General features: G+C 40.6%; 1 protein-coding gene across 2 annotated transcripts in view; it reads left to right on the forward strand.

Moving 5' to 3' along the window:
• TTC7A (tetratricopeptide repeat domain 7A) overlaps positions 1-27,160 on the forward strand; it is a 168,565-nt gene that overhangs the window by 75,696 nt on the left and 65,709 nt on the right. For both annotated transcript variants that reach the window (XM_058800754.1, XM_058800756.1), the window contains one exon: positions 4,438-4,598. In XM_058800754.1, coding sequence (XP_058656737.1) covers positions 4,438-4,598 — 161 coding nt within the window. The remainder of the gene's footprint in view (positions 1-4,437; positions 4,599-27,160) is intronic.

Consider the following 27,160-nt stretch of genomic DNA (forward strand, 5'->3'; position numbering starts at 1 on the left):
TTCCAATAGCACTTGTTTCTGTCACCACTGGGGGAGGCAAAGGGGAAATGGAAAAACATAGGCATCCCTCTGACATGAGATGAGGATGTGACAGAGGAGGAACGGTTATAAAAGGTTCATGCAGAGTTGGCATTTGAAACCACCAGCAACCAAGATAAAAAATGATGATAATGAGTGTTGTATGTGTGCATGTCTTAAAGACCACTGGAGTCACTGGGAAGACTGGGAGGGTCTACATCAGCCCCAGAGTGTTGTAGTGGCTTTTTCAGCCAAACACAGTGTAGAATAACCTGTTCTGTAAGGAGGGTCTCTCAGTCTGGTTTTCCCCCTGAGCTGAAGTGCCTGGTCTGTGCTTGCTGCAGTGGATATCTCCACCTGCAGTGGGCTGGCAGAGCCCAGTGACAAATGAGACTTGCAGCTCCCCACTCCCAGTGCCTGGTTCGGCTGCTTCTCCTGTTTCTGTGGTAACAGCACTTGGATCAGCAAAAACAAGGTAGAATGAACATTTTAAAGCTCACTGATTTTAATGCATTGCCTTGTTTTTTAAAAAGCAGACCGGTTTCTATGGAAATTACTCTCTAGAGTCAGCAGCACTCTTGTTAATTTTAAGTGTTGAATCCGGATTTTTTGGGGGTGGTGGTGTTTGTGACCTTGACTGCCGTGTAAATCAGTACTGAATATGTAAAAACAACTTATATAGGCATCATGCCATTTTAATACTTGATTAGATCTAACCTTTCTTTTCATGAAAATGGGAGAGGGAAAGATGGCTAAGGGTCAGCAGCTGAGCGCTGTAAGTCTCACCAGTTTCCTGTGGACTTCCAAGAGACCTCAAGTTTCAAGTGGCACTATCCAGAAAGCACCTACTTCCTTCCCAAGTGTCTGGATATACAGTTAAGATAAACATCACTTAAGAGAGCAGAGAAAATATTTCAGCTGTTTTGCCCAGTTTTTGTTTGGTTTCAAGGAGGAGAGGCTGCTGTCTGCCCAAGAGAGGAGCTCTGTTTTAGGAGGTATTCAAGAGGTGGTTTTTTCAGTGACTCCTTGGGTGTAGGTAGTTCTATTCTGTCTTTTTCCCAGATTACCAACTGCCTCCTCTGCTGAAAAGCAACATGCTGCTTTTCTGCCTACATCCTAGCCTAGATTGTTCTGGTGATCAAGAATGGCTTGTAGGAAGAACTAAGTAATAACCCATAGGTGTATACCTATTTTCCTGAGGTTCTGGTGAACTGTAGCAAGTCTGTTTTCAATGGAAACTCTTGCCAGTCAGTAAAGCTTTCTCCTTTCCATGCTATAAAAAGAGATGGAGTGGGTAGTTGTAATGGTTAATTAAGTGTAACTGTCAACTGACGTGAAATTATAAGGCCTGAAAATCCCTTTTAAGGGTTCCTGTTTCATTTACCATTTAAAATACCCAAGTTCATTCTACTGTTAGGAAGTATTTTTTACACTTACTCTGTTTTCCTTTTTATACCTGTAATTGTGACGTATCAACATTGTTTTTAAGGAGACACATAGCATTATTGAAATAAATCCTACTATATAAAAGGCAGCCTAAACAATCCATATTGTGGCATTATTTTGGTAATGCTGCAGGATGCTATTTCTGGCCTACTGCAGCATCTTTGCTCCCTAATCAGTGTGATGTGAAGATACCTGTGTGCCATGCAAAACATGTGGTATATTTGTTAACAGAATGATAAATCAGGGAACTGTAGCTTCTTCTAATTGTAGGCCCTACTTAGACTTGCAGTCCAGCTGAAATAAGATTATTTTAAAGTGCAGTACTGGTAGGGAATTTTAAACTGGCAGCCTACCTCTGATAAAGCCCTGACGTTTCAGGGTGCCATCTGGGGTGACACCAGCTTCCATCTTTCTCAAATTATATAGTTACTTAAATAAAAATACATCTTTCAAAAGAAGTTTTGTGTTGACTGCTGCCAAATATCTTGCTTTTGTTGATGTAGAAATTTAGTTTGTATTTCATTGCATCTAGTCTGTTGCAGGTTGTTGTTTCACATAATGCTTTCTGTAAAGGCAGAGAGTTCATGTTATTTTTGTCCACTGTTTCTAATTATGCAGCAGTACTGTGTAGGCTAGTAATGGTGTTACAGCACTAAGGAGTCTTTTTGGACTCAAGTTAATAAATGAGGTGCCAGGGAAGCATGATTAATTTTTAAGGCCAGCTATTGCCTGTGACTCTGATGATACTAGAGGGAAGCACTGAAATGAGATGTAACCATTGCAGGCCCCATACTACAGAACAGAATTACTTTAGATGACATTTCTTCCAGCAGTATGTGGCTGCCTCTCCAGCAGACACAGGTTTGCAGGAGTGACCACAACTCACTTTTTTGCTGCTCTATTTCATGGATGTTGCAACAGAGTCGCAGAGCTCCTTGGATGGCCAGCTTCTCTTAGGGGTGTGGACCTACCTGCAGTTTGATCCTAAGTCATTTTCAACACGTAAAGCAGGTCTCAGTTTGCATATTCTCACATGAGTAAGGTCAAGCACCCCAACAGTTTTGAAGTCCCTCAGTAAAGGCATTAGTTGCAAGTGTTATTCTTTGCCTGATTCATACTAGCAAATTAGGATCCCCTTCCCAAGTCTTAATTATAGAATAGTTTGAAGAGGACCTTTAGAGATCACCCAGTTCAATCCCTGCTCAAAGCAGGATCATCTGGAACAGGTTGCTCCAAGTCTTCTCCAGTTGTTTGATTTGCAGGTTTTCTTCTAATTAACTTTTCCCCAAACTTGTATTTTCTTTTTGGGTACTTGTGCAGCTCTGAGACAGAAATAGGAAGAAATAGAAGGGTTTTTAGTCCTGAGTGCAAGAAGTCTTGACAGCAGCTTTGTTTTAACAAGTCAAATTTATATACCTCTGGTATATCTATGAACAACTTTGTGAACAAGCAGATCTGGGCCCACCACTGTCTGGTCCTGGCTCCAAGTGTATTGTCATTGCTAGAATTTTTATATTGTATGAAAATGTGTTCTAGTAAACTGCTGAGGGAATGTGAGTGATTAGGTCAACGTGTTTACCCTTGCAGTAGGCTTTAATAACACATGTAGTTAAAGTAGCTCCACTGACAAGCAGTAATTCACTAAAGCTGAGCAGTCAGTCATGTATCCCAGTCTGAATCCAAGCCAGGACATTCAGCAGTTTTGATGCTGTGGGCCAAGTGCCAGTTTGGGGTTATGTCTGGAGCAGTCACACTGATCTCCAGGCTTGCATGGAGTCACCAGTAATACAGAGTTAAGTACCATGGCTCATGTGTGCACAGCAACAGAGAAATGTCACTTGGACATTAGGATGAAGTTGTCATATGAACAGAATATGCACTGCTCCCAGAAGGATACCTGGACTTTAGGTAATCAACAACCTCTGTAGTAGCTGCAGGTGGTGTGATTGTTGCTTTCCGTAGTTATGTGCTTCTTGTTTTTGTGAGAGGTCTGTGGAGGCGGTGGGAATTTGACACTGGTGGTTTGCCCGGGTAGAATGTCTGTAAGGCTGTGCTAGGTGGGAAGTTCTCATAGTAGAAAAGAAGGAACTGCATTCTCCATCCGTTAAGAGAAGGAGCAGGAAAGCATACATGAGGAAAAGCAATTTATACACTTTTATGCTTTGTTTTCTGCAGCTTTCCAGAGCCACAGAAATGCAATAATTTATGTAACAGTAATTTGAGACACTAGAGAATCTTAAAGAAAATCCTCTACATAAAACTTACCAGTAAACAAACTAAAGAAAATCTGCTAAGAAGTTCCCTTTTGACCAGATAGTCTAAAATAGTGTACTGGATCACAAAGAGCATGTGATAGACTTGCATTCATTATAGATGTTAAGTTTTCTGCCAAACGAGACTTGGTTCTAATAACATGCTGCTGCTGTGACTGTCAGGACTGCTCTTTACATCACTGCTTGCAAATATATTTCTTTTTTTGACAGCATTTTAAATCTTGACTCTTTTATCCTTGAACATTCAAATTTCATTTTTATGTTCTTGATCCAAATCATGAAAGACTTTCTTGGGCCATTATGAGAGACAAAATGCAGCAGAGATGTGCAGTGTTCACCCCCAGCTGAAGAGCCAGCCACTCATCCTAGAAAATGGAGCTGAGATTTGGGCATCCTTGGTGGATATGTTTACATCATAGAATCACCATGCCAAAGGATGAGGGGGTTGATGGGATCAGGTCTGCTGCTCTTCTTTATAAGCAGTGATTTAGTAATGCTGTGGACTTCTTTCTCTAGAATGTGTGGGTTTTGTTCAAGTAGTGCAGTCTGTTAATTTTGGCAGCCTGTTTTGATAATAAAGGTGCCTAAGCAAAACTTCTTCAGAACTTCTGTTTACTCTATTTGTTCTTATTTTTGAGGTATAATGTAGGACTGAAAGAGTGATGTGTTCTCTTGTAATTTCTACGCCATCTCCTTCTAGATTTCAGATGCTATAGACCATCTTCAAGAAGCCCTGCAGCTGTGCAAAGATGACATGAATTCACTTCATCTACTGGCCCTCCTCTTTTCAGCTCAGAAGCACTATCAGCATGCACTGGATGTTATCAACATGGCTGTTGTTGAATACCCAGAAAGCTTTAGGTAAGAGCTGTTGCCTGGTGCCAATCATCCAGTCAGGAATGAGCTGCTCACCAGCTGTTGTTCTCAGTTGTACACAAGGAGCCTGTTAAATCACAAGTGTTACAGGTGTGTCACTCCCCTCCTGGGGAGGGTATTCTTTTACTTTCTGTCTTCACAGTCTTTCTGTAATCCTTACACTTGTTTTCTTTTCCAGTATTTGTTCTTCTGTATTGTGATGAGGGTGTTGTTTCCTGTAGTTTTTTGTATTTCACTTTAGATGTGGAGAAACGAGGGTGAGACAACTATGACAGTGTCTGTATCACAAGTAATTATATATTTGGTGACTCCCTGGTTAAAAACAATTTTTTCTTGCAATGACCATTATTTTGATGATCATCTATGACACAATTTGCTACAATATGACATCTGGGGGAAAAGATCAATTGAAAATCACAAGCTGTGATAATGTATAGCTGAGAGGAAGGATGATTTGCCTGCCTAGGAGTAGGTTTGAATCAGCACAGACTTCCTGGAGCCAAAGGCTTCCACTGTTCTCTGTTTGAGTCAGACCCTCATCCATCTGAGGGAGGTAAATTGAATTCCGTGCAATTTACTGTCATGACCTTTCAAAACAAGGAATTTGTCTGTTCTGTGCAAAAATTAAAGCTACTCTAGTATCATCTGGTGATTTCATACTAGCTGAGTTTCTCAGCCAAACTGCAGAAAATCCTATTGAATTGCTGGAAAACCAACTTTCATTTGCAATTGCCTGTGCTTAAATAGTGTTCTAAACCTGTGCATCATTACCTTTAGATAGCCTGCATTCTCAGTAGCAAGAGAGAGCAGCCTCCACAGGTTTAGTCCAGAAGCTGAGTGGAATGTTGTCTAAACAGAGCAAAGGCAGGTCATAGGAAGATTGAGGCTGTGTAAATGTGAGCTTGAATGCTTTAGGATCTTTCAGTGCTGTATCAGCATATAATGTTTTTATTGCAAACTACATGTTGCCATTTAAAATAGCTTTGCTGCCTGTGCTTTTGAGGTTAGTTGCTTTGTGTATGTGAGGAGCTAAGACTGTGCTTCTTTGAGAATGAAGTGGAAACTAGTAATGGAAACACTTAAAATGAAGCCAGCTTTGCTCTTTAGATTGTGAACATAGGTATGACTGAAGCAGGAAATAGCCCAGTGGCTGCTGAATTGTGATTTAGGGTTTTAAAGTGATAAACAAAGTAAAAACCCCTCATACAGTGAAAGGTCACATTGTACTGTTGGAGATTAGATGTTTGTTGAAGACTACCAAAAACACCTAAAGATACACAAGACAGAGGAAGAGGTTGTTTATGTCAGGAGAAGAGTGTTTGCCTTGTCCAATTGACCGACTGGTCCATCATGTCCTGGATCTTTCCCCCAGCAGTTACTGATTATTTATGTTTCAGGGGAGGACAAAACATGGCGAGCATTGTATGCAAAGTAACTTGGAGGGCTGCTGGGTGGGTTCCTTTGTGCTGTCTGGTAATCTGATTTCCCCAAAGCTGATAAGACTGTTATCTCTTACGTTTCTGTGGGTGTGAATTTTGATGTGCACAAAGACCTTTGCCAAGGAGTAGCAGAATTGGAGAATTGGTTGTTTCTGGTAGAAGCAATTTAGTATTGGTAGTGAAGGCCCAGGTTCATGCTTGCCCCTAGACACAGCCTTGCTAAAGTGTGTGCCCTTGGAAGGACCCCTCTTTGCTCCTTGCACACACAGGGGAGTGTACCAAGGCTGACAGGGAGACTCATTCACAGGTACACATGGATGGAGGAGTGGGGGCTGGCTTCTTGCCTCTGCTGTGTGACTGCCCTGTCTCCATGTGGGTCTTTTTCTTAACCAGCCAGCAAATAACTCATGAGTGAGGGAATGGAGAAAGAATGTCAGAGTTCCAAGGCAAGGAGGAAAAAAAAAAGGCTTAAAAGATAGAATTAAACGAGTGTTTCTGAAAAAAAGGAATGAGAATCCAATAAAGAGGGAGAAAGCAAAAATAACAGAGTACATCTATAGCTTGTACCAAATTTGGAACCATTTTAGGCTTTCTAGTGCAGTTTGTGCTAGAAGGGCTTTACTGCTTTGTGAAACCTCTTTGAAGGGACAAAGACCTGATGCTATTGTGTGTCTCCACTTGCTACTGCCTTATAGAAAAATGCTAATTTTACTACTGTGTGGAATGACTACAAGATGTTTCATGTAAATAGTGTAGGCAAGTTCAACTGCATGATTTTAAAGCTGTATTTAAAAGTGGTTGATTATTTTTCCCAATTCACATTTATATGAACCAGGCAACTGTGTAATGTGGTGCCTAGGGGCTCCCTTCCTAATGACATCTCTTTTTGGAAGCACAGTTTGATGGCATGTATTGAGAAAAGATGATGAAAGCTACATTAAAGGACCTTAGGGCTCTGTAGATGGCAGAAAAAAACCCCAGAAGCATTACCTAGATGGATATCCTAAATAAAAGAAAGCGTAAGATGTAAAAAATTAAGGACTTAGCTGACCCAAACTACAGCCATCTCATACTGTTTCCCTAGTCTCTGTATGTAATTAAAATGAGTTAGTTGCTGCTTTTTTTTTTTTTTTTATTAAATCCTTTTATTACAAATTTTAAAGAAAAAAATTTTTAGGGTAGTTCATGTGGTTGGCTGTTGGCTGAAGCAGTTGGAAAAAATGTACTGCATTGCACAGCTAACACACAACATCCTTTGGCATGAACTTCATACACTGACCCAAATATGTCTGAAAGTGCCCCTTGTTCGTGTGTTTAAACATTTACTGTACATTTCAGAGGTTGATGTGGTGCTCAGGGAGGAGGGATGTGAAGTGTAGGCACTGAATACAGTGAAAGGTGCAGTGGTTTGGACTGAGATGTTGAAGAGCTGGATATCCAAAAGGCACAAAACGAACTTGGGAAGATGAGTTCTTGAAAGGTGGCCTGTAGTAACAAATCCATTACATTCCAGTCACTGAATCACTGACTGAATTTGAGCACTTGAATGTACTGTCAAGCAATGACAAAGGAAGACTTCATAAAAGAAGAATGAGAGCCAACTCTGCTGAACATATTGCAGGCTGGGCTGAGCCAGAAGAAATACACTGTCTTGCCCTGACTGTAAAAGATAGAAATAGCAACCTTTAAATGGAAGGTATAATCTGAAAAGTTGCTGACACTTCTCTATGGGCTGAGACTGCCCAGGATGAAACTTAGTGATTTTACATTCTGTCCATGATGGTATGCTTTTAAAAGAAGCAAATGAATGCTGTACCAACAGTTGGCTTTGGTATATATTTTCAAAAGGACTATATTCAGCACATTTGGGTAAGAAGACTCCTGTTAGCATCAGGTGTCTTCCCTCCAGGTCAGTAATCCTAATCATAAGCCTTTCTGAAGATGGGTTCCTGTAATTTTTTTCCAGCTCAAAGGCCAGCCTTTGGGCGGTGTTCTACCTGAGTCTGGCAGTGATTACCTTCACAGGCTTGTCTCAGGGAAGAAATAATCTTAGTGAACACTCCTTTGCCCTCCAGATGATCTTCTTAAAGTAGTTCATTGTTTATTTAGAAAGAATTTTGCTTTTTAAAGTCTGTATCCATCTCACAATGTTCCATGCAGAAGTCCCATGGGTCTAGCACCCTGCAGAATCTACCACAGAGCTTAACATGCTCCTTTATTTTCAGCTAGTAATATTTCCTCCTTCCAGTTTTGCTTGTAGAAAAGTGTTTTTGCCTTCCTAATTCAGTCACTTTTCCAGATTACTGTTTTGCTTTCTGGTCATCTTTTAGCTTTAATTGGTTAGCTTCCAGCAGAGGAAAAAAAATGAATGTCTATACCAAGTATAAAGCTGGAAATAGCATATCCATTTTATGGATACTCTGTTGCTCCCAGACTGCTTATCCAAACCTATTCTGTTGTTCACTGGGTAGTTTCATGTCTCCTGGATGGCTCCCCTTTATGTTAGAACAATGCAGTCCTCTGGCATTACATGTCACACCATCTAACTGCTGCCCAATGTGATGGTGAATATTTTGTTAAATTGTCATGTCTCTGTGGCAGTTCTGCTTGTTGCACAGGGGTAGTAACTCTCTTAAATGAACACATGTTAATATTCCTTCTCTTTCTAGACTATAAGTCACTATTCTGTTGCTCTCAGAGTTTGTAAACTAGTTACAAAGAGAAATAACAAAACTTCTGGGAAGTACTGCTGTTCTACACATAAAGACTCAAAAAGAAACGTGGGTTGGTATTCTGGAGCAATGTAGGTGTCAAATGCAGGTGCTTTTGTTCTACAAAAAGCTAGCACAAGAGTAATTACTTTAAATGGAGTGAAAAAAAAGGCTCAAAATGCCAATAAATATTAAATGTGTATCTTGGAAAGTGTTTATAAAAAAGGAAGTAAATTCTGCTTGAGGAACTGTGCATGTTGTGTTGATGTTGTTTTAGCAGAAATGGTTTATTTGTTACAGCCAGCCCTCAAAATATAAAGTTCTCTTCTAGACTAGAAGTGGTTTACTGACAGAAAATGTCCTTGATTTCATCCCTGCTACATTAATTTCATTAAGGCCATGTGAAATAATCGTCTGGCAAGATTTATTTATCATAGTCTGGTGCCGACTTACTGTGGGGAGAGCTATTCTGTGGAATACAAGCAATGTCATTTACCAGGTGCTTCCATTTGCCTCAAAAAAACCTCTCCAACCCTGATGTAAAATCAGGATCTCAAAATGCAGGATTAAACTAATTTCTAGTTTGAATTCTCTTTCCATTGCTTGTCAAGCTCTTTCTTGTGTGTTGAAAATAAACAACTCGTGCCTTCTTTGAGCCGTATCTTTTTGGGCAGTGGTAGAGTCCAGCAGTGCTGTTGACAGCAGTAAAGTAGGCCTGTGTTCTTGCCTGTAGTCTTCATGGAGAACCCAGAGCCAGTTGTCCCTCAGTCAGTGGTTTGCCCACCTTTGTGTTGTGGCTGATCCACACTGTCACTGTTAAGTGAGGATAGTTGTGGCCCCTACCCCTCCCCCCTCACCCCCAGGAATGACAGCTGTGCATGCCCTGCAATGGTTTTACCACTTTTCTCATGGAAGTGGTGGTGGCCTCAGCCTTAGAGAATCAGATCCGCCCATTTTTTATGATTCCAGTTCATCATTAGGCAGGAGGCAAGGAAGTCAGTACATCTTGGTGAGAAAGCAGCTTGTTAAAATTCTCAGAATACTGTTTTGTTTGAATTCCTCAAGGATGTAAGATCTAAAGCAAGGACAGATTAATATTTTGGCTGTAGCATTTGATCATGCTAGACAACTTTTATAAATAGGATAATGAAAACTCTTAAGGGTGGAGCTTTTGTAATCTGACTTCTTGTAGTGATGTGTTCACACCCTGGCTGGCGAGAGTGACCCAAAAATGTTTTTATTTCTTTATTGACGCCCCAGACAATAATACAAAGTAATAAAAAATGGAAGAATGTACTTGATATAACAGTACTGTGCTACAAGAATACAAAATGTGTTAGGCTTCTGTGATTCGCTAAAGGAGATGTGGAGATGGTAAGGTTGAGCTGAGGCTTTTGCTGTAGTAACCATGAATGTTTGCTTCTGCTGGCATGTTACAGTTCTCTGTTTTTTATAGAATTAACCTTTAAAAACCTTGGTGATATATTGCAATAATTGGGACTATACTCTGTAGAACTAGTAATGATATTGAATATTTTTATGGCAAATATATGAAAGAAGAACCTTAATGTAGTCTCCTGACTTCTATTAAAGATAACACAGATACCTAGAGCTAAAAAAAAAATTTAGGAAGTTTTAGGGTGCTTTTTTCTGGTTTGGATTTATTTTCACACTTCTGGCACTGCCCCCCTCACCCCCCATGATGAAGAAAGAAGATGAAATTTTGAGTTACAGTATCCCAAGATTGGATTCCTCTTTTGGCAGATTCTAGTTGGCATATGCATGCTTCTCTAAGGGTCATAGTCTGATCGAAGACAAAAATTCAGCAGGTGAGCATGATAGCCTTTTATTCACCAGCTTGAGGTAGTGGAAAGAAATATCCCCCTAGATAATGTCTGTGCCAGGAATGGATTTGTGTTATCAATCCATTAAGATATCAATCCATCTTAAAATTACAGGGCTGGATTCAAAGGTAACTGGAGAGAATTCCATTCCCTCATAGCACCGGGTTCAGGATATGAATAAAAGGAGTTAAGTGGAGCTTAGAGAGGAAACCTACTGCAGACTAATTTTCTTAGTATGGTATGAAAGGAAGGAAAAGATAAACAGTTTTCCAGCCTTTACAGTAATGGTTAAAATCTTTCCTCTGGATGAAAAGTCAATTTTATTTCATAATAACTTTTTCTCTAGTATCTGAGTAAATGGCTACTGCCTTCATGCATTTAAGGCCTTTATAGTGAGCAGCAGTGCTTCTAGATGTTTGTTTTGGCTTTTCAGAGGTAACACTAGTTATGCAAATGCAGACATAAGGAATTTAAGAATAGATTCAAAAATGCAGGACTAGCATGGTTCATTTGAGCTGGAAGCCACTGGGTTCTGTTCTTCAGAGCTCTGTATATCTCCCTTACCACTGAGTTAGTCCCCCCAACACACTCTGCTCCCTAGTAGGGACCATTTTCTTTTGAACAGCAGAACAGTCTGTTCTGCTTTATATTCAAAGGAAGTGTTAAGGAGCCCTGACTGTCTACCCTGGATACCAGAGTATGTTGAAAAATAGCATGTGTGTATTATCTGGGCAGCAGAGTCATTGTCAGTAGGAACTTTTAGAAATGGAGTTTAGCCATAGTATGTGCATGTAGGGGTTATCCAAGGTAGGAAGAGACTTAGTGATTGAGATCCCTCTGTTCCTACTAGGTGGTTTTGTGACCTCCAAAGGTAGACCTGGTTCATGGAGATCCCAAGGAGAACCTAAGGCATGCTTGCTGCCTGGAAATTAAAAAGAGAACCAAAGAAGAAAAGTGGTGTTGGTGTGGGAAGCCCAGCTCTAAATTTCCTCTCCTGCTGTGGGGCTACACAGGTATTCAGTGAGGCTGAATGGGGTGCCAGCTTTTGTTAGCAAATTCAGACAGAAAACAGGATTTTGGAGCCTTCCTGAACTCCTTCAAGGCACTGTCAATAAACAAAATACCCAGCTTGTCTTGTTTTTTCATTGCTTTATATCTGGTGAAGGCTTTGAAAAGTTTGCCGTCAAACATACAGATACAATAATCTGAAATTGTTTCCTGAGGCTCTCAGAAACTGATTACCAGTGAAGTATGGGAAAATGTTTTCTGAATTTTCTGAAACTTCTTAAAAGTCTTAAGTGCAAGGATGATCAAGAGTGGTTTTTTGTTGTTGTTGTTGGGAATTGGTTTTTAAGATTAAAAATTAGAATTCACTGGGAATTACTGCTGATAATCATTACTGAAAATCAGATCCTGAAATACGAAGAGGCACGGACGTTATGCTTAGCAAATTGTTTTTCAGTGCAGGAAATGACTTTCCAAGAAGTCTGCAGTGTTGTCAAGCTATGTTGTCTTGAGATGGGTAGAGTATAATGTTCTGATCACTCAGTGAAAGGGGTGGCATTTTTATTTCCAGCTGGAAATTTCAGACTTGAGTGACTTCTGCTCTAATGTCCTAGGAGTATTTATTTATCTAATGAGAAGAGCACAAAATGTTTTGATTTGTATTTTCTTCAAAAAGAAGAATGAGGCGGATTTATTCAGATGTTCTGAAGAATGCACCAGGGAACACAAACTAAGTATGGTAATTTTTCAGCCACAGATGTGATTTTTACCTTCTGAAAACAGGGAAAGCCCTTGCTCTTCACTGTCTTAGAAATATTTGCAGTAATTGCATCTTAGATGGTAAGTCAGCATCTGTTTCCATTGTCATTAATTTCTGCAGAACCAAATATGTAAGCAGGCACAGTCATACTATTTGATATTAGTCGGTGTTGATGTTACTTAATATTTTAGTCTCTGTTTGTAAAGGAAAGATGGTGAAGAATGCAGGTCTTATCATGGAGAGAAAGATTGTAACCTAGAAGTTCTGTGTTACCAACACGTCTTAGAAGATATCATGACATATTTCCTATTATGCTAACATTTTTACAACAGGAAAGAGATAATCTGAATAATTTTACTTTCCCTTATTCACTTTTACCTTGAATTGAAGCTTTCTGTTATGTATGTAGTTTGGCACTGAATTAGTTATAAGGCTGTATTTTAGGAGGAAGAGAGAATATCAGGATGGAGTGCTAAATGGCCTAATCAAGTGGCACAGTCATTAGCAGAGTTTTTTTCCTACATGTACCAACAGAAAATTCAACCCAGAATGATGCAAATATGACATAGAATTGTGGTTTTGAGCACTGTGGCTGGACATGTGAACTGTTGGAAATTAATCAGTGAACTCTATTCCATATGTCTGTATCAGCTGGAGAAGTGGCAGGAGGTTGGTATCTAGCACCTCAAGTCAAGTTCATACCAGTAAGCAGTTGAATTGAAATTCATAGGGAGTAAACTCCTGGACATTTTTAATACTATTTTTTTCATTTATTTTTTCCTTCTGCAATCTGGCCATTTGTATCTGTGATGTGGGTGCTTGTGATGACTTGAGATTTTCCTGTAGTTTTTCTTGTATTTTCTCAGGACAAGGTAAATGTCTTTCCATTGATGGTAGGGTATGTAGTGCAGTGGGGGTCTGAACGCATCTGGGAATATACATGTCTCTGCAGTGTGTGTAATGAGCAGGAGAGATGACCAGCTGGCAAGGAGCTGTGGTGCTGAGTGAAAGAGGAAGCCCTGCCTCCTGCGCCATGAGTTTCATCAGTCAGCCATTTTGTGTGATCTTCAAAATGTAGGCACTTTCTGTGTTGGGAAGAAAAAGGGAAAACTCTTCCCCTTGTCATTTCAGTTCATGTTTAAGTAGGAGTGATGTAATCCAGCATGATCCAAAGGGATACACCAATACAGCTGTGAGGAGCAGCTTTAGGTCTCCTCTAGCCCTGCACAGACCACTGCAGCAGAAGTGCTTTGAGAGGCCAGTGTGATGCAGCATTGCAGAATGGCACTTGAGGAGAAGAATATAGAGCATCTCCCTCCCGCAGGTGCCAGGGCCCCCACCAGGATTGGGACTCCCTGCCAGACAAAGATGCAGAAATGACAGATGGGCACTGAGTAGCCTGGGTCTTGGAGCTTTTGCAAGGCAGGTGTTAAGAATGAGTACTTGAGACAGCTTAAAGAAGCAGTAGCAAGGGCATCAGTAAAACCCAGCTTTCTCAGATGCACTCTGATTTCAGTCAGATTTCGCAGTGCAGCCTCGAAAAGAGGTGGGGATGCTCCACCACAGCAGGCAAAGCACTGGTGGTAAATAGCACTGCATAGCAGCCAAGGACTCTGAGAGCTGGAGTGTCAGGGATTTTCCTGGCCTGCACAAAGCAGTCTCCAAGGCTTAGATGCCCTGTGTACTGTATTAAAATAAAGCTAGCTGTGGGATCTCAGCACAGCAGTCCTGATGTGCAGAGTCACCGAGACAACCGGAGGTCCTGGAATGTTGCCAGAAGTGTCTGGTGGCTGGACTTTGATCCTGCACATGAGACGACACCTGTATGAGGATGGGAGGATCACACGGGGATAAATGGTGAAAGGATAGATTAATTATAGTGTAAAACACAGGTTCTAGAATTTCGGTACAGGGGGATTCTAGGGAGACAAGATGGAGGAATTAGGGCGTGTCCTGTCCTTCTTCTTCTTCTAGTCGTCCATCTTCTGTGGTGGTGGTGGCACTTTGGGATTGGTTCTTACTAAAAGTGCGCTTGTCAATAAGGGTGAAAGGTATTGGGGAAAATAGGTAAATATCTTATACGTAGTTTTGGGTATAAAGATAAGTGACCGCCCTGAGGGCACGCAGTGTGCTCATGGCTGACGTGCTGTGCGGACCTCTGTCGGGCCGAGAGAAAATATTGTAGATAAAAAACTAATAAACACTGAAGACCGAGAAAAAACCTGAAGACTCCTTTCGTCCTTAGGAGCGCGGGCTGTCCCAAGGCCATCCCGAGCCTTTCCAGGCCATCAAAAACAGCCGAGAATGGGACAGCTAGCAGTAATATGTGCCTCAGGAAGCTGCTGGTAGGTGGCATGGGGCCAGTGTTCATTTAGGGTAGATCATGTTGCTGATCTCACCCCTGGAGGATTTTTAATCTATGTGGGATTGCTTTAATCTGTGCTCTTCCTACATCTCCAGAAAGAATGGCCCCTGAGAGGGGGAGCACTGAGACTTTGGCTGCCTTTGAGCCACCACTATAGTGCTGTTCTGTAGCAGGATTTGTTGAAAGCTGTGCACAGTAATATTGGGAGTTTGTTTGGAAGGATTTGTGGTTTGTTTGGTTTTCTTTGCATCCAGAGTGCTTATATGAATTAGTGTTACTTCATATACATTTATATGTAAAAGTCAGGATGCATGTACTAAATTATCTTTTCATGAAAAACATTCTCCTGAAACTAAACTGGGTGCTACATTTTCTTGTTCATTGCTCTGCTGTTAAAGCAGATGGAAATGTCTGGAGTCTTCTTTGTTGCCAGGGGTATAAACTATGTCCCATCTTAATCAAGAGGCTGCACATTGTCAGTTTGGAAATGCCAGCTGAAACAAGGTTTTTGTTTTTCAAGTCCACTTAAGGAAAAAAAAGTTTCAGTATATATGGTCTCTTTGGAGCCTTCACGCCAGATGATTTTCAAACATAATAGGGATTGAAGCCTGCTCTACTAGCAACTCTCGAATTATGTTGCTTCTTTTTCTGTGGCAACCAAGAATTGCCTGCTGGTTCACTGTCAGGGTTTCCTAGTCAGGGTTTCCACAGCAGGGGCATGGTCCTGTGCAAAATGCCTGTGGGGAAGAGGAAGGGACATCCTGCAGGATAATGATGTCCTAATGTGTATTGTGCAGGGCAGGAAAACTGGCATTTAAAAGCCTGTGATCTTTGGTGTTATTCCCCTCTCCATACTGCCCTAGACAGGGTGTATTTCTTAGTTTTGGCAGACAGATTTTATCCTGCATGTGTAAGACCACTACATTTCTTCCAATTGGGGAAAAAAAAAGAAAAAGCAAAATGCACCTGGATCAAGACATTGTTTTAAAAGGTTTGACTGATACATAGGGAAAGAAGGACAGCAAAGCAAGCTTGAGTTAAGGCTTACCCTTTCACTTAATTTCTGGGGTGATTTAGAAACAAACGTGTTAAACTTCTGCAATATTAGTTTATTATTTAAGCCCTGTCATGATACTGTGAAGGACAGTATCTAAATAAGCTGCTGCAGTGGGATTTTATTCAGCTCATTAGCTGTGATAGCAACACTGAAAAGTGTATAGGGAATTCTAGTACAGATTTTTGATGTTCTAGAGGTCAGTCTAGTCTTAAAAGAAAAATACAACTTCTTCAGATGCCTCACTGGCTCAAAACATGCCTAATCCTTGCAAGTTTTTTTTAATTGATATTCATCAGTTATTAACTTAGACTTTACTCATTTCTCCACCTAGATCTCCTGCGAAGTTCTGGTGCAAAAGCTGTATTTGAGATAAGGCAGTATCTACTTCTGATCTCATTTAATTGGCCTCTGCACATGGCAGAGCAAATGTCTCATTTTATATGGTTTAGCAACTTGCACCCTGAGCCCCGGAATTCTGGGCATAAAAAATATTGTAGCTGAACTATAATTTATTTTTTCTCTAAGACAGTCTAAGCAACAGTACAGTGCAAAGTTGCAGTGCCACGAAAAGATAGAAGCAGTACTCACAAATTATGTATTCCAGCAGGTACTCATTATTTGCCTACATAGACATGACCATTAATCTGGGATTAGTTGCCAGACATAGGAGAGACAGAAATCATGGTTTTAGGTGTCACTGTAAGCACTGTTATTATAGGGAAGAACCAGTGAAGCAATTCTGTATCTAAACAGCACCTTAAGGAAATCATGTTTCTTATAGGGTAGGGCAGATTTGCCCTTAAGCACTTATGAGGCTGTAATAAGCTGTAAGACTGGTAGCAAATAATGTCACAGCTGAAAAAAAAATGTGTTGCTCAGTCATTAAGGACAAAGCCCTGTAGAGGTTCTCACAAATGAATGAATAAATTTGAAATGCTTCCTCTGATGTGTGAACTCTGAAATTAACACCACACTAAGAATAGTACAGGGTGTCAGCTCTGAGGGCGGAAGGGAAAGAGAAGATATTCTCTTCCAGTCTTCTGTAGCATTTAAATTGCTTAAAGCTTAAGCTAAGTAGCATAAATGGCTACATCTGGCATTTCAGAAGTTAACTAAATAGTGCTGTAGTAGAAATATCCCTGATCATTGGCTTGACCCAAACCTTGAGCAATGCTTACTGCAGGAAAGCAAGTGTACAAGCGGATGTATTTTCTGACCTTGGCACTCGTTTAGTGCTTGCAGTCACTGGCAAGCAGGTTCTGTGTGGGCTGTTGGCCTTTTAAGAAAATGCTTAGTGTCTGGATTTCGAGCTGAAGAGAAGGAAAGCCAAGCTGTTTTACCCTACCCAAGTAGGGGAAAAAAGCACAGCTGAGAATGGTGCAGATGGCCTGAAGCAGACTGGCACATTGTGCTGGAGTATCAGCATCAGATGACTCCCTTAAAAAGTGAGGTTCTGTCATCTCCCTGTTTTCACTGGGGATCTCATAAGCTGCTTTTCCAAGATTATCCATAATAGCGGTTTGTCTAGCTGAAAATATCCCCCACAAGAACAAGAAGAAAATTATGTGAAACCTGAATATATTAAAGGCCAAGAAAGAGAGCATATTTATTTTTTTTTCTTATGGATGTTAAACCTCATCAAACTAAGCTGATGAAAATATAATGAAATAAAAAAATTGCAGTGCTGCAGGATGTGTTTTCTACATGGTGCGCTTCCTGGCTCCAGGCATTTTTTCCCATCAAATTCAATGGTCAGTCAGCAAATTTTATTAAGGTTGTTTGCCAGTTTCTCTTGTACCTCATAGCCACTGCTAAGAGCATTAATTTTCCAGGGAGGAAGTCACTGCTCCCTTGCACAGTGCACAGTCCATCTAAATTCCCTCACAGTTGTAGTGTGTATCGTGAACAATGTTGATTATGTTCTCAGCACTTAAATAGTGCTGGTAAACTGCTGCTCAAGAGTGTGCCCTATTTGGCACAAAAGCATTTTGAGTTTGGGCTTGGAATAGAATTTGCAAAGGGGACTGAGCACAGAGCTGGTACTTTCTGAAGTTTAAGGCTGCAGTTGCGTCGAGGTTTTATATAACGAATACTTCATGCCTTAGTCAGGGCCACTTGTAGTGACAGTAACTATAGTAACAAAACAAAGTTTCTAGCTAGTGAAGAAGCATTCCCAATGAGCAGGACATCAATTTCTGATCCAGCCCCTGAAATATGCTTATTTATCAGTTTTGTGTGCAATGCTATTTTAATAGCTACTACTGTATTTTCAAACATATTTAGGAATTTTCACTTGTTTGCTCTTGGTGTGGGTTTTTTTTCCCTCTTTTTCCTATGGAGGGACTTGCTCCTTTTGCCTTCAAATGGAAGTGTTCTAATTATATTCCTGCTTTTTAAACTTGTTTTCCTAAAGAAATGGGGATTATGCAGCTGGGCTTTTTATACCTTGAACACTTTTGGAAATACTGGCTGATTTAAAACAAGTTTTGACAGTGTGTTGGAAGTCCTGAAGATAAGTTTCTGCAAGTTTTCTAAAAGCAGCCTGCTGAGTCAAGGCTGGAGGGGGCAGGCAGAGCCGAGCCATGTGGTACCAGGGTTAGCAGCAGCCAGCAGGACAGTGGGGACAACACACGAGGACATGGCAGCAGCACTGCCAGGGGCTGGTGGCTCTGGGAGAAGGCATGGCTGGGGCAAACAGAGACAGATTGCACTGGGGACAGGTGCAGAGGATGCAAATCTGTAGGAAGTTGCACACCACCTGGGAAAGGACAGTTTGTGGCATTTAAGTGAAGACTATATAAATGCATACTGTTTGTGTCTAATCTGCTCATTTGCATGTGTAACAAATCATAGCAGAATGAGTAAGGAAGGAAAGGAGGGATGCTGCAAGTGGTAATCAGCACATCCTAACAAAATTTCTACACGTTGGAGGTGAGGTAAAAGTGGTAAAATAATGGTACTCTTTAGGTTTTCACAGAAATTCTAGCCTGAAAGTGGCAGTCTGGTTAAATAACAGCAGAAATAATTATTATTCTGTTAAGAAAAAGGTCTTGTAAAACTTCAGCGGAGAGCTTTTCTGTAGCCAAACAGTTGTTTTATGAGGAGCAGAAAGATGTTTTTAAAGAAAGCATGGCATTTGCTGAAGCAAGCTGAAAGCACAGGAATGGCCCAAAGCTGTGATTGCTTGGACAGTCTGCCTGTGGGTTTCCTTATGCTGGCTTCATAAATTAAGGAGTGTTCTTTTTTTTTTTAAGTGATCCCTAACCCTCTCTTCTGTTGTTTGTGAATTGTCTTTTCTAAAGTTTGGTCCCTTTCTGTTCAAATGGCTCATGAAACACCAATTTACATTATGAGCCTCCAGTAAAACGAAATGTGTTACTGCTCTGTATTTCCTCCTTCCAGCAACAGCTACTAGCTCCTACCAATTCTTTAGGCATTTGGTGGCAGAGTATTTGGAGCACCAGGCAAGGAAATGGAGGTGAGAAAAATGGAAGGGAAAGAAGTAAAGCTAAAAATCTCTTCTTTGGAATTGAGGGAAAGTAGAAAAATCCATCTAAAGCCTTTATGTAGTTTTTTGTTGCTGTTCCTGTAACTGGGTGATTCACTTTTTCTGCATAGTGAGAGGTTGATTTTCCAACAGCAGATAGGGAGCAAAAAGCTGTTCTTTTGCAAAAGCACATTTCCTGGATGGTGTATAACTGTAGTAAACCATTTCAGCTCCAGACTCCTTGCAGTGATACTCTCTGAATTTCCCAGGAGCCCTGTGACGCAGCAAACGTTTTGTAATCAATCTAGACAGCAGTGAAACGCAGCTGTGGTTGGGGAACAGCTGGGTAACAGGGACCAATAGTATGTATCTGATTAGACTGTGAAGTTAGGAAGAATAATCTGTAAATTGAAGTTGACAAGATGGTTGGAGAGAGGCAGAATATGGAGAACAGAGCTGGAGTTTTACCATGTCATATAAGCTAGCATCTGTGTGAGATGTGACTTAGGTTCCTTAATATCATCAATTAATTAAGACTTCTGTTTTACATTTCATTTAAAATAATGTCCTAACAGGGGACGGGATGAGTATTAAGATGTTGGAATATTTAGGGCACAAATGTAATCTTAAAAGCTCTAAATAAAAACAATTTAGTTCAAAGTGTTAAGGAAAGCTGGCCTTATATAAATGAATCTACCTCTTTCATTTGACAATTGGAAAGAAATTTTTTGGCTTCCTTTAAATCAGCTACAGCACTAAATCCCGTAATAGAATATTGTAAAATTAGTAGAACGGCTGGCTTTTCTGTCTCTGCTGCACAGTTCTCTTTAGGGTTATTAATGAAGAACTTTTGCTTTTCTCTCTGTTTTAATAAATTAATTATTGAATGAGTTCATGCAGGCAGTAAGTTTCAGGCTTCATTCTAATGTTTTGTTTTCCCAAGAGCATTTAACTTTATGTTGTTGTATAGTAGCTCAGTTTCTGCATGGTGTCTTCTGCATAAGTGTTCTTGTGATAAGTGGTCAAATAGCTAATGTTTATGGATTGGACATCCCTTGGGTTTTTCTAGAACAAAATTCCCAAAGCTGTAGGTCACAGTTCCTGGCAGGATGGTGGTAGTGTTGAAAATAGATGGCAATACAGTAGTTGGTGTGGCTCCGTTCTCTGGGTACAAGGGCCTGAAATGCTGAAATCACTGCTTTTAGGGTTGTTCTTTTCTCCTTCTGCCAGTCCACCATGCTCATAAAAAATGTATTCCTACATTCATCATACCAGGGGTCTGGGCTGTGCTGTAAAATTGAAGCAAAATTGTCTGAGGATCCAAGCAGAGACACAATTTAGAGCAGTCATAGTATTTCTTCCACTCTTGTAATTTAGGCGTGCTTCCTGAGTAGCAATAATAAAGCATGGAATGACTCATTTGACAAGGTAAGTTTAACTTTTATTTATGGCAGCAGAAGAAAAATTTGACAAGTGGATGTGTCCTGATGCCCTGCCCGTGGGAGAGGAGAGGAAGAGATGAGTCCAGTGCCCTGGCTGGTTTTTCACACTTGTACAGGGAGTGTCACAGTTGTGTTATTTATCCAGGGAGGGCTTGTATCTGTGAGCAGAGCCTCTGTGTGCTGCTGCAGATGCTGCCCACAGTGGAATGTGGTGTCTTTAATTGGAATGGAGCTGTACCAAGCCACATCAGGCTGCCCTGTCAGTGCAATTAGCAGCTTTAACAAGAGGGAACACACAGCTTACATGGAGGCAAAATGTTTCAGTGGTTTAATCCATTTCCCACGGTGGTCTTTGCTGGGTTAACTCCTATAGAACTGTGTTATGAAGCAAGCCATGTAGATGATGTGTTTTACAACATTAATAGTGTCTCCATGTTAGCTTGTATGGACTTGGGCATTATATGCTCTGTGGTGGTTACGATGCAGCAGCTTTGCAAAAGTGGTATTTTTGTACTTGAGGCTCCAGTTGTCCATTGGTTGTAGTCCCGAACATAAATACCAGAATCTGTATCCTTTGGAAAGAGCAAACTGCTCAGAAGAGATGGCAATTTAAAGTACATAAATCTGCAGGGATTACTGAGGCAGCCTTCTGCAGATTTGGGTCAATCAAGCACATCACATTATTATTTAGTTTTCAGTGGTGAGATGAAACTGTTTGGGTAGCTGGAATCACATGAAAAACCCTGCATTGACACTGATTGAATGGCAGGTACTACATAAAAATAAACTTGGACCTGGAGAGACCTGACAGATAGAGCTGTGATCTTGGCCTAGAACAGGAGGAGAAAGAGATTGGGGAAAATTTAATGACAAAGCCAGTATCTCTATCAAATCTGCCAAATGGCACTACTGTGAATGTAGAACCTCATTGTAAGTAAGGAACAAAATGGAAGAAAAACACAGAGAAAAAAATAAGCAGTCACAAATCTGATGCATTAGGAATCTGTCAGCTTCCGACAGAGCTGGTGTTTCTCAAAAGTAATTCCCTCTCTGTCTCATCTGTGCTAAAAGTGCCCTGCAACTCACATGTCTCTACTTTTACTAATGTCTCTAGGGCCTCCAGGAAAAAGATGTCCAAGAAGTTTGAGTGTTGTTCTGAATACTCTGTACAGGAATTGACCTTAAGGATGTCATTTGCAGTACTATTTCATCAGCATGTTGGGTTTTATATTGCCATTTCTGTTGGAAAGAACCATTGATGCAAGCTGGTGCAGGATATCCTTGAGCTGTGGGTAGGAAGTGCTGCAGTTAAGGATCCAGTTGTGGTGTGCTGGAATTGCACAAGTGGGATACTCGTGTGTGCCTCCTGAGGCAGGGCAGCAGTAAGCTATCCTAGCTCTTGGTGTCAGCCACTAACTCTCCCTTTTCTGCATGTGGCTTCACTATCCTGGGTAGCCACACAGCACAGCTCTTGTCTGGGCCAAAACCACAGGTTGTGTGTGTGAAAGCAGTAATTCACTGTAGCTGCCTCATTCATTTGGCATACCTATCCACCCTTCCTACATTTTCTTCTTCAAAGACCCTTTTATATGGCAGATGGGCTTGATACTTTCATATGCTCTTCCCTCCCAGTTCTAATTTTAGCCCAATTTGGACCTGTGACTTGACAAACACTTGGAAAGTGCTCTCATTGCCATTCAGCTTGGTATGTGTATATACTGAGGCTTTCATAGTCAGTCTTGCCATTTTACTTCTTCTTGGAGTCATCTTGTGCTGAAGCCTGATGAACAGGGTACTTATTTGAAAAAGGATTACAGCTCTGAAGCTTTTTGACTAAGGCTGAAGGAAGCTGTTACTTCATTGTATATTGAATGGCACATGGTGATTTTAAACACCTTCTGTATTTCTAAGGAATTAAATCAAATCTGTTCAAGAGCAAAGAGCACCAATTTTTATCTGTATTGTTCAACAGTTTTTCAGTCAATCTTTTTATGACAAGATTTAGTTTATGCCATATATCTACTAGCCAAGGAAAATAAAAATATTGGCTCTTCCATGGGTACATCTTGGTGTTGGTAGTCTGTTTCAAAATGTCACATTTCTGGTGCGTGCTATGTATTTGAGCCATGCTTCCTCTGGATGTCATTCCCTGAGGGAATTAATTATGGTAGGATATATCACATACATAATGACAGGTTCTGTTAAGCTTTCTGGAGGAAAAACTGTCAGTCAGGTCAGCAGAGAGCCTGAGCACTTTCAGTTGCCTTGGAGTACTGAGTTCTGCACAGTGGCTTTTGGATGCCCTTTCAGTGAGGTACTTAGGGAAGGGTGTGGACATATTAATGAAAATACCGTGCCTTCAGTGTGGTGTGAATGGAGAAGAGCACTCTACCTGTATTTTGGATATATTGGCTTAGAAAAGAAAAGAAACAAATTAGATTGTGAGCTCTGAATTGCAGCTGGTTTGCATGGTGGCCTTTTAAGAGGGGGAAAAAAGCATACATAAATGCATAGCAGTTTTTATGCCTAGTGGTAAATGGTAAACAGGACAGTTATAATATTCTTAGTGCTTTTAGGTTGATATCTGTTCTTTCCCTTCTGATTTACTTCAGTAAAAATCTGGTACATGCTGCTAACTTATCAGAAGGCACAGATTATAAATATACTCTTCTGATTTATCCTAGAGTGCTGCAATTCTGCAGAGAGCTCTGCACTGAGTTAACAGAATATGTAATGCTGGATAAACATGGAGATTTCATTGTGTTCAGATTTCAATGAGTTCTGTGCAGCCTCATTCTGTCCCTCCTTGGCTGAGTTGTTGAGGTGCAGGGTTTGGCCTCAGGCTGCTGTGCTCTCCATGGTCAGCAATGGTCAGCACTGGCAGCTCCTGCAAGCTCATTTTGCCCATTTTGTGTGGGCTTTCTCCCCAAACAGGAGAAAGGAAAGCATAGGACTCTTCTCTTTGAAAGGCTGGAGCTTGCTATGCATCATCACTTCTGTTCCTTTCATTTTTTCAGTGGCAGAATCCTTGTGGATGTATGGGAGGCTAGAATTCTGCAAATGAACCATTTATTTAAGGGCATAAAGTAGGGAGTCAGCTGATACAAGCTGATCAAACTGCACTAACCCTGCACTTCATTTCTGTGTTTATCTGATGCATGCTCATTTCTGGGGAGTTAAAGCTGCCTGAGCTTCTCTGACTTGAAGCTTGAGTGCCAGATCCTCAGCTCGTTTAAAAGACAAAAATCCATTCATTTCAGTTGAACAGAGCTGATTACCTTCAGCTGACTGTCAGACCCTGAATGTTGAGTTCTTTTTACCTGTTTCATTACAGCTGTTAGCTCTAAATTTTGGAACAGAGTTCAGTTTTAAAAGCACTGTTGTGTAAAAATTTGTAAAGGTCAATGGTTGCTAAGTGCTGGACTGTGTGTCAAAAAAGCCCCGCCTTCTGTGGGTGGGTGAAGAACACAAAAGTAAACCAAAAACCAGTAATCCTGTCACCTGCACTGTGCTGTAAAATGGAACCTGTTTTTCAGCAGTCAGACTGGGTTAATTCCAGCCAGCCTTTAAATTGTATTTGCAGTTTTACACTGAGGTGTTTTTCTCAGGCTGTTATTGAAAGAAGGCCAAATATTTTTGAATGTTTAAAATGTAATTACTATGCATGTTTTCTCAAAGGATTTTCTCTAATCACATATGCTGTGCTTTAGATGTATAATATTGTGTCATCTTGTCTCAGCACATCTGGAAGATCTGTCACACTGGGGTGTACTATATTGCAGAAAAATAATCCATTAATCTGATTTTAGGTTCAATCTGCTGTGGATTCTCTTGTTACTTTTGATTTGTTTTGGTTTTTTTTTTCTTTAATATGCATATATATTTCTCACCTTTCTCTCAAGGCTTTTATTTTTTGTTGGCAGCTCTAATTGAAATCTATTAGGTATCTCTGACAGGTTGAGACTGCTGATTGTTACACGTGAGCAGTGACTCAGCTTACTTACACAGTGTAAGGTGTACCTGCTGCAGTCATGTGTGCAACAGTGCAGTTCAAACTTACAGCAAAGCTAAGGAATAAAGCCTGACATTTAATATACAGCCTACAAGATCCTGAATTATGTTCATGTTCAGCTGAACTGTGCACAGCTTTCTGCTGGGAAAACCTGACACTGGAATAGTAGTCAAGGATGCAAGCTGTGGAACTGGGTTCTGTAAGTCAGCAATGTCCTTGGGTTGATGTGTGTAGTTGGGGAATTATTAGGAAGAAAATGCCTGGGAACAAACCTAGCTGTTCACAGTTGTATTCTGAGTTTTTATCTCAGAGTAATGATCAAGGAGAGCTATCACAGCATCAGTTGAGCTGTCTGGCCTGACATCTGTGGGGAATCTTTACTGGTGGAGAGGCAACAAGGTGACAAAACGTGCCACCATTGCCAAAGCCAATCTACATGGTCTCAAACCTGTCAGGGATTAGGGGCTACAAGTCCTGACTCTGCAATTAGCCTTGTACAAAGTGAAAAGGAACTATGAAGTAAGAAGTTAATAAGGAAATTTAATGTATCTTCAAAACACTCTCTGTGGTGAAAATGCAGCCCAGCACTATCATGAGTACAGTTTTGTCTGCCTGATTTTTCTAAGTCAGTGTGCTGTCGAGCCGGATGGTAACACAGGTTTTACTAGGTTAGCTCAATTGTGCCAGTGAAGGACTGAGTGAAACTGCTGTAGCTGGTCCTCGGCACATCTGTTGAAGTGCAGACCTGGGTCTGTGTGCTGGTCCCTAGCTCTGCATTAAAGGTTCTGCTCCTGTGTCTCCCTGCTGCTATTCCTGCACTAACCATGTTCAGCTGGTGCTGACACAGGCTGCAGTTACATCGTGGTTTTGCTTTGCAGGCCTAGACAAATAGAACTCCTGATGGTAGTAGTAGCAAAATAGCCATTTCTTTCTCTGGAATTTTCTTTGGTGAAGCCAGCAGTTTTCTGTCTATTTACCAAAATGCAGATTTGTTCTAGACACTGTAGATTTGTTTGGGATTTTGGATTTTTCTTGGAGGTTATTTTTGGGGTTGTGTTTGTTAGGAGTTTTTCATAAATGAAGGAGCTTTTGTCTGTCTTAATTTCTGTCACTTCTTCCACCTTTTAACCATGTGTTTCCCTATATTTTTTCAGGCTGGCATATAAACCTGCTCCTTCATATCCTGCAGAACAAACTCATCTTGTAAAAAGCACTGCCTCTGAACTGTCATAAGTGTATGGTGGGTTGTCTTAGCCAGAACCTAGGTTGCAACATGCCCACATGTGCCCCAGAACCAGTATTCTATAGTGAAATTCAGTGGTGTTTGACTGATTGATTTCCACCTTTTCAGCTCTGCTTAAATGTTCAGTCAGTGTCTGCTAAATATCAGCAAACTCTGGCCCTTCTTGTGTTACTCATGTTAATACTTTGTCCTCTGCACTTAGGAGAGAATCCCATAGATCATTCTCCTCATAAAGAGCTGGATCTACCAAGGTTCTTAAGCACGTACTAAGTTTTAAAGAGAGGAATAATTGGTTTCTTGTTGACTTCAGCAGGATTTCTGTTTAAAGAAGACTTCTTATATGTGTGTTACTGAAGTAGTGCCAAGGTGGCATAAATTATATTGCTCTAGATTAAAATGATGAGGAGTGAGGTCTGCTTACCAATATTGTATAATGCAGTTTGAAAAAGAAAAGCTTATTTTAAGACCTATTGTCTATATAGCAAAGCCAAATTTTGTGTGGTTCTAATTTACTAATACAGTGGGGGCATGATGCAGTTTCGGAGTTTTGGCTCCAAGTATCTCTAACATTCAAGATTTCATATATATGTCAAGTTGGGTAGAAATGTTTTATTAATCCGTTATGGGGTTCTGCTTTACTGTATTTTGTTGCACAATTTATAGATCCATAGTAAGAGTATACTGTCACTTTTTATTACCTTGACTCTAAGTTAATTAGGAGGTATTTCACTCTGTTCTAAATACATGGATCAGGATGCAGACATACATTTCCAAAAGGAAGCTATGTTATTGGTTGTACTGAGGTGAGTTAGAGGTTGATGTTGAGTGTTACTTTACTAGCCAGAGTCCTGGTATCCTTTCCTCTAAAAGCAGCCTAAACTACACATAATAGAAGCTTTTATGAAAATGCAACAGTTTAGAAGAGTAAGTGAAGCATACAGTTCTGCAGTCTTTGGGGACAGGAAGTATTGGCAGCATGTTAAATATTCAGCTTGGTCTGTTAATGCTCTTCTCTCATCTGGAAGGGTCTCTGCTCAGCAATCAAAGACCCTAGTCTTGATTTCTTTTTTCATTTCTATAAATCAAGAGTTGATCCAGTGGTTGTGGCAGCATGATAGTTCTCAACTCTACCATTCCAAATGAATTCCAGTTTAATCAAGGCTGGCTGAATTTATTCAGGAG

This window comes from Ammospiza caudacuta, chromosome 3 (assembly GCF_027887145.1).
Source record: "Ammospiza caudacuta isolate bAmmCau1 chromosome 3, bAmmCau1.pri, whole genome shotgun sequence".
Classification (NCBI taxonomy): Eukaryota; Metazoa; Chordata; class Aves; order Passeriformes; family Passerellidae; genus Ammospiza; species Ammospiza caudacuta.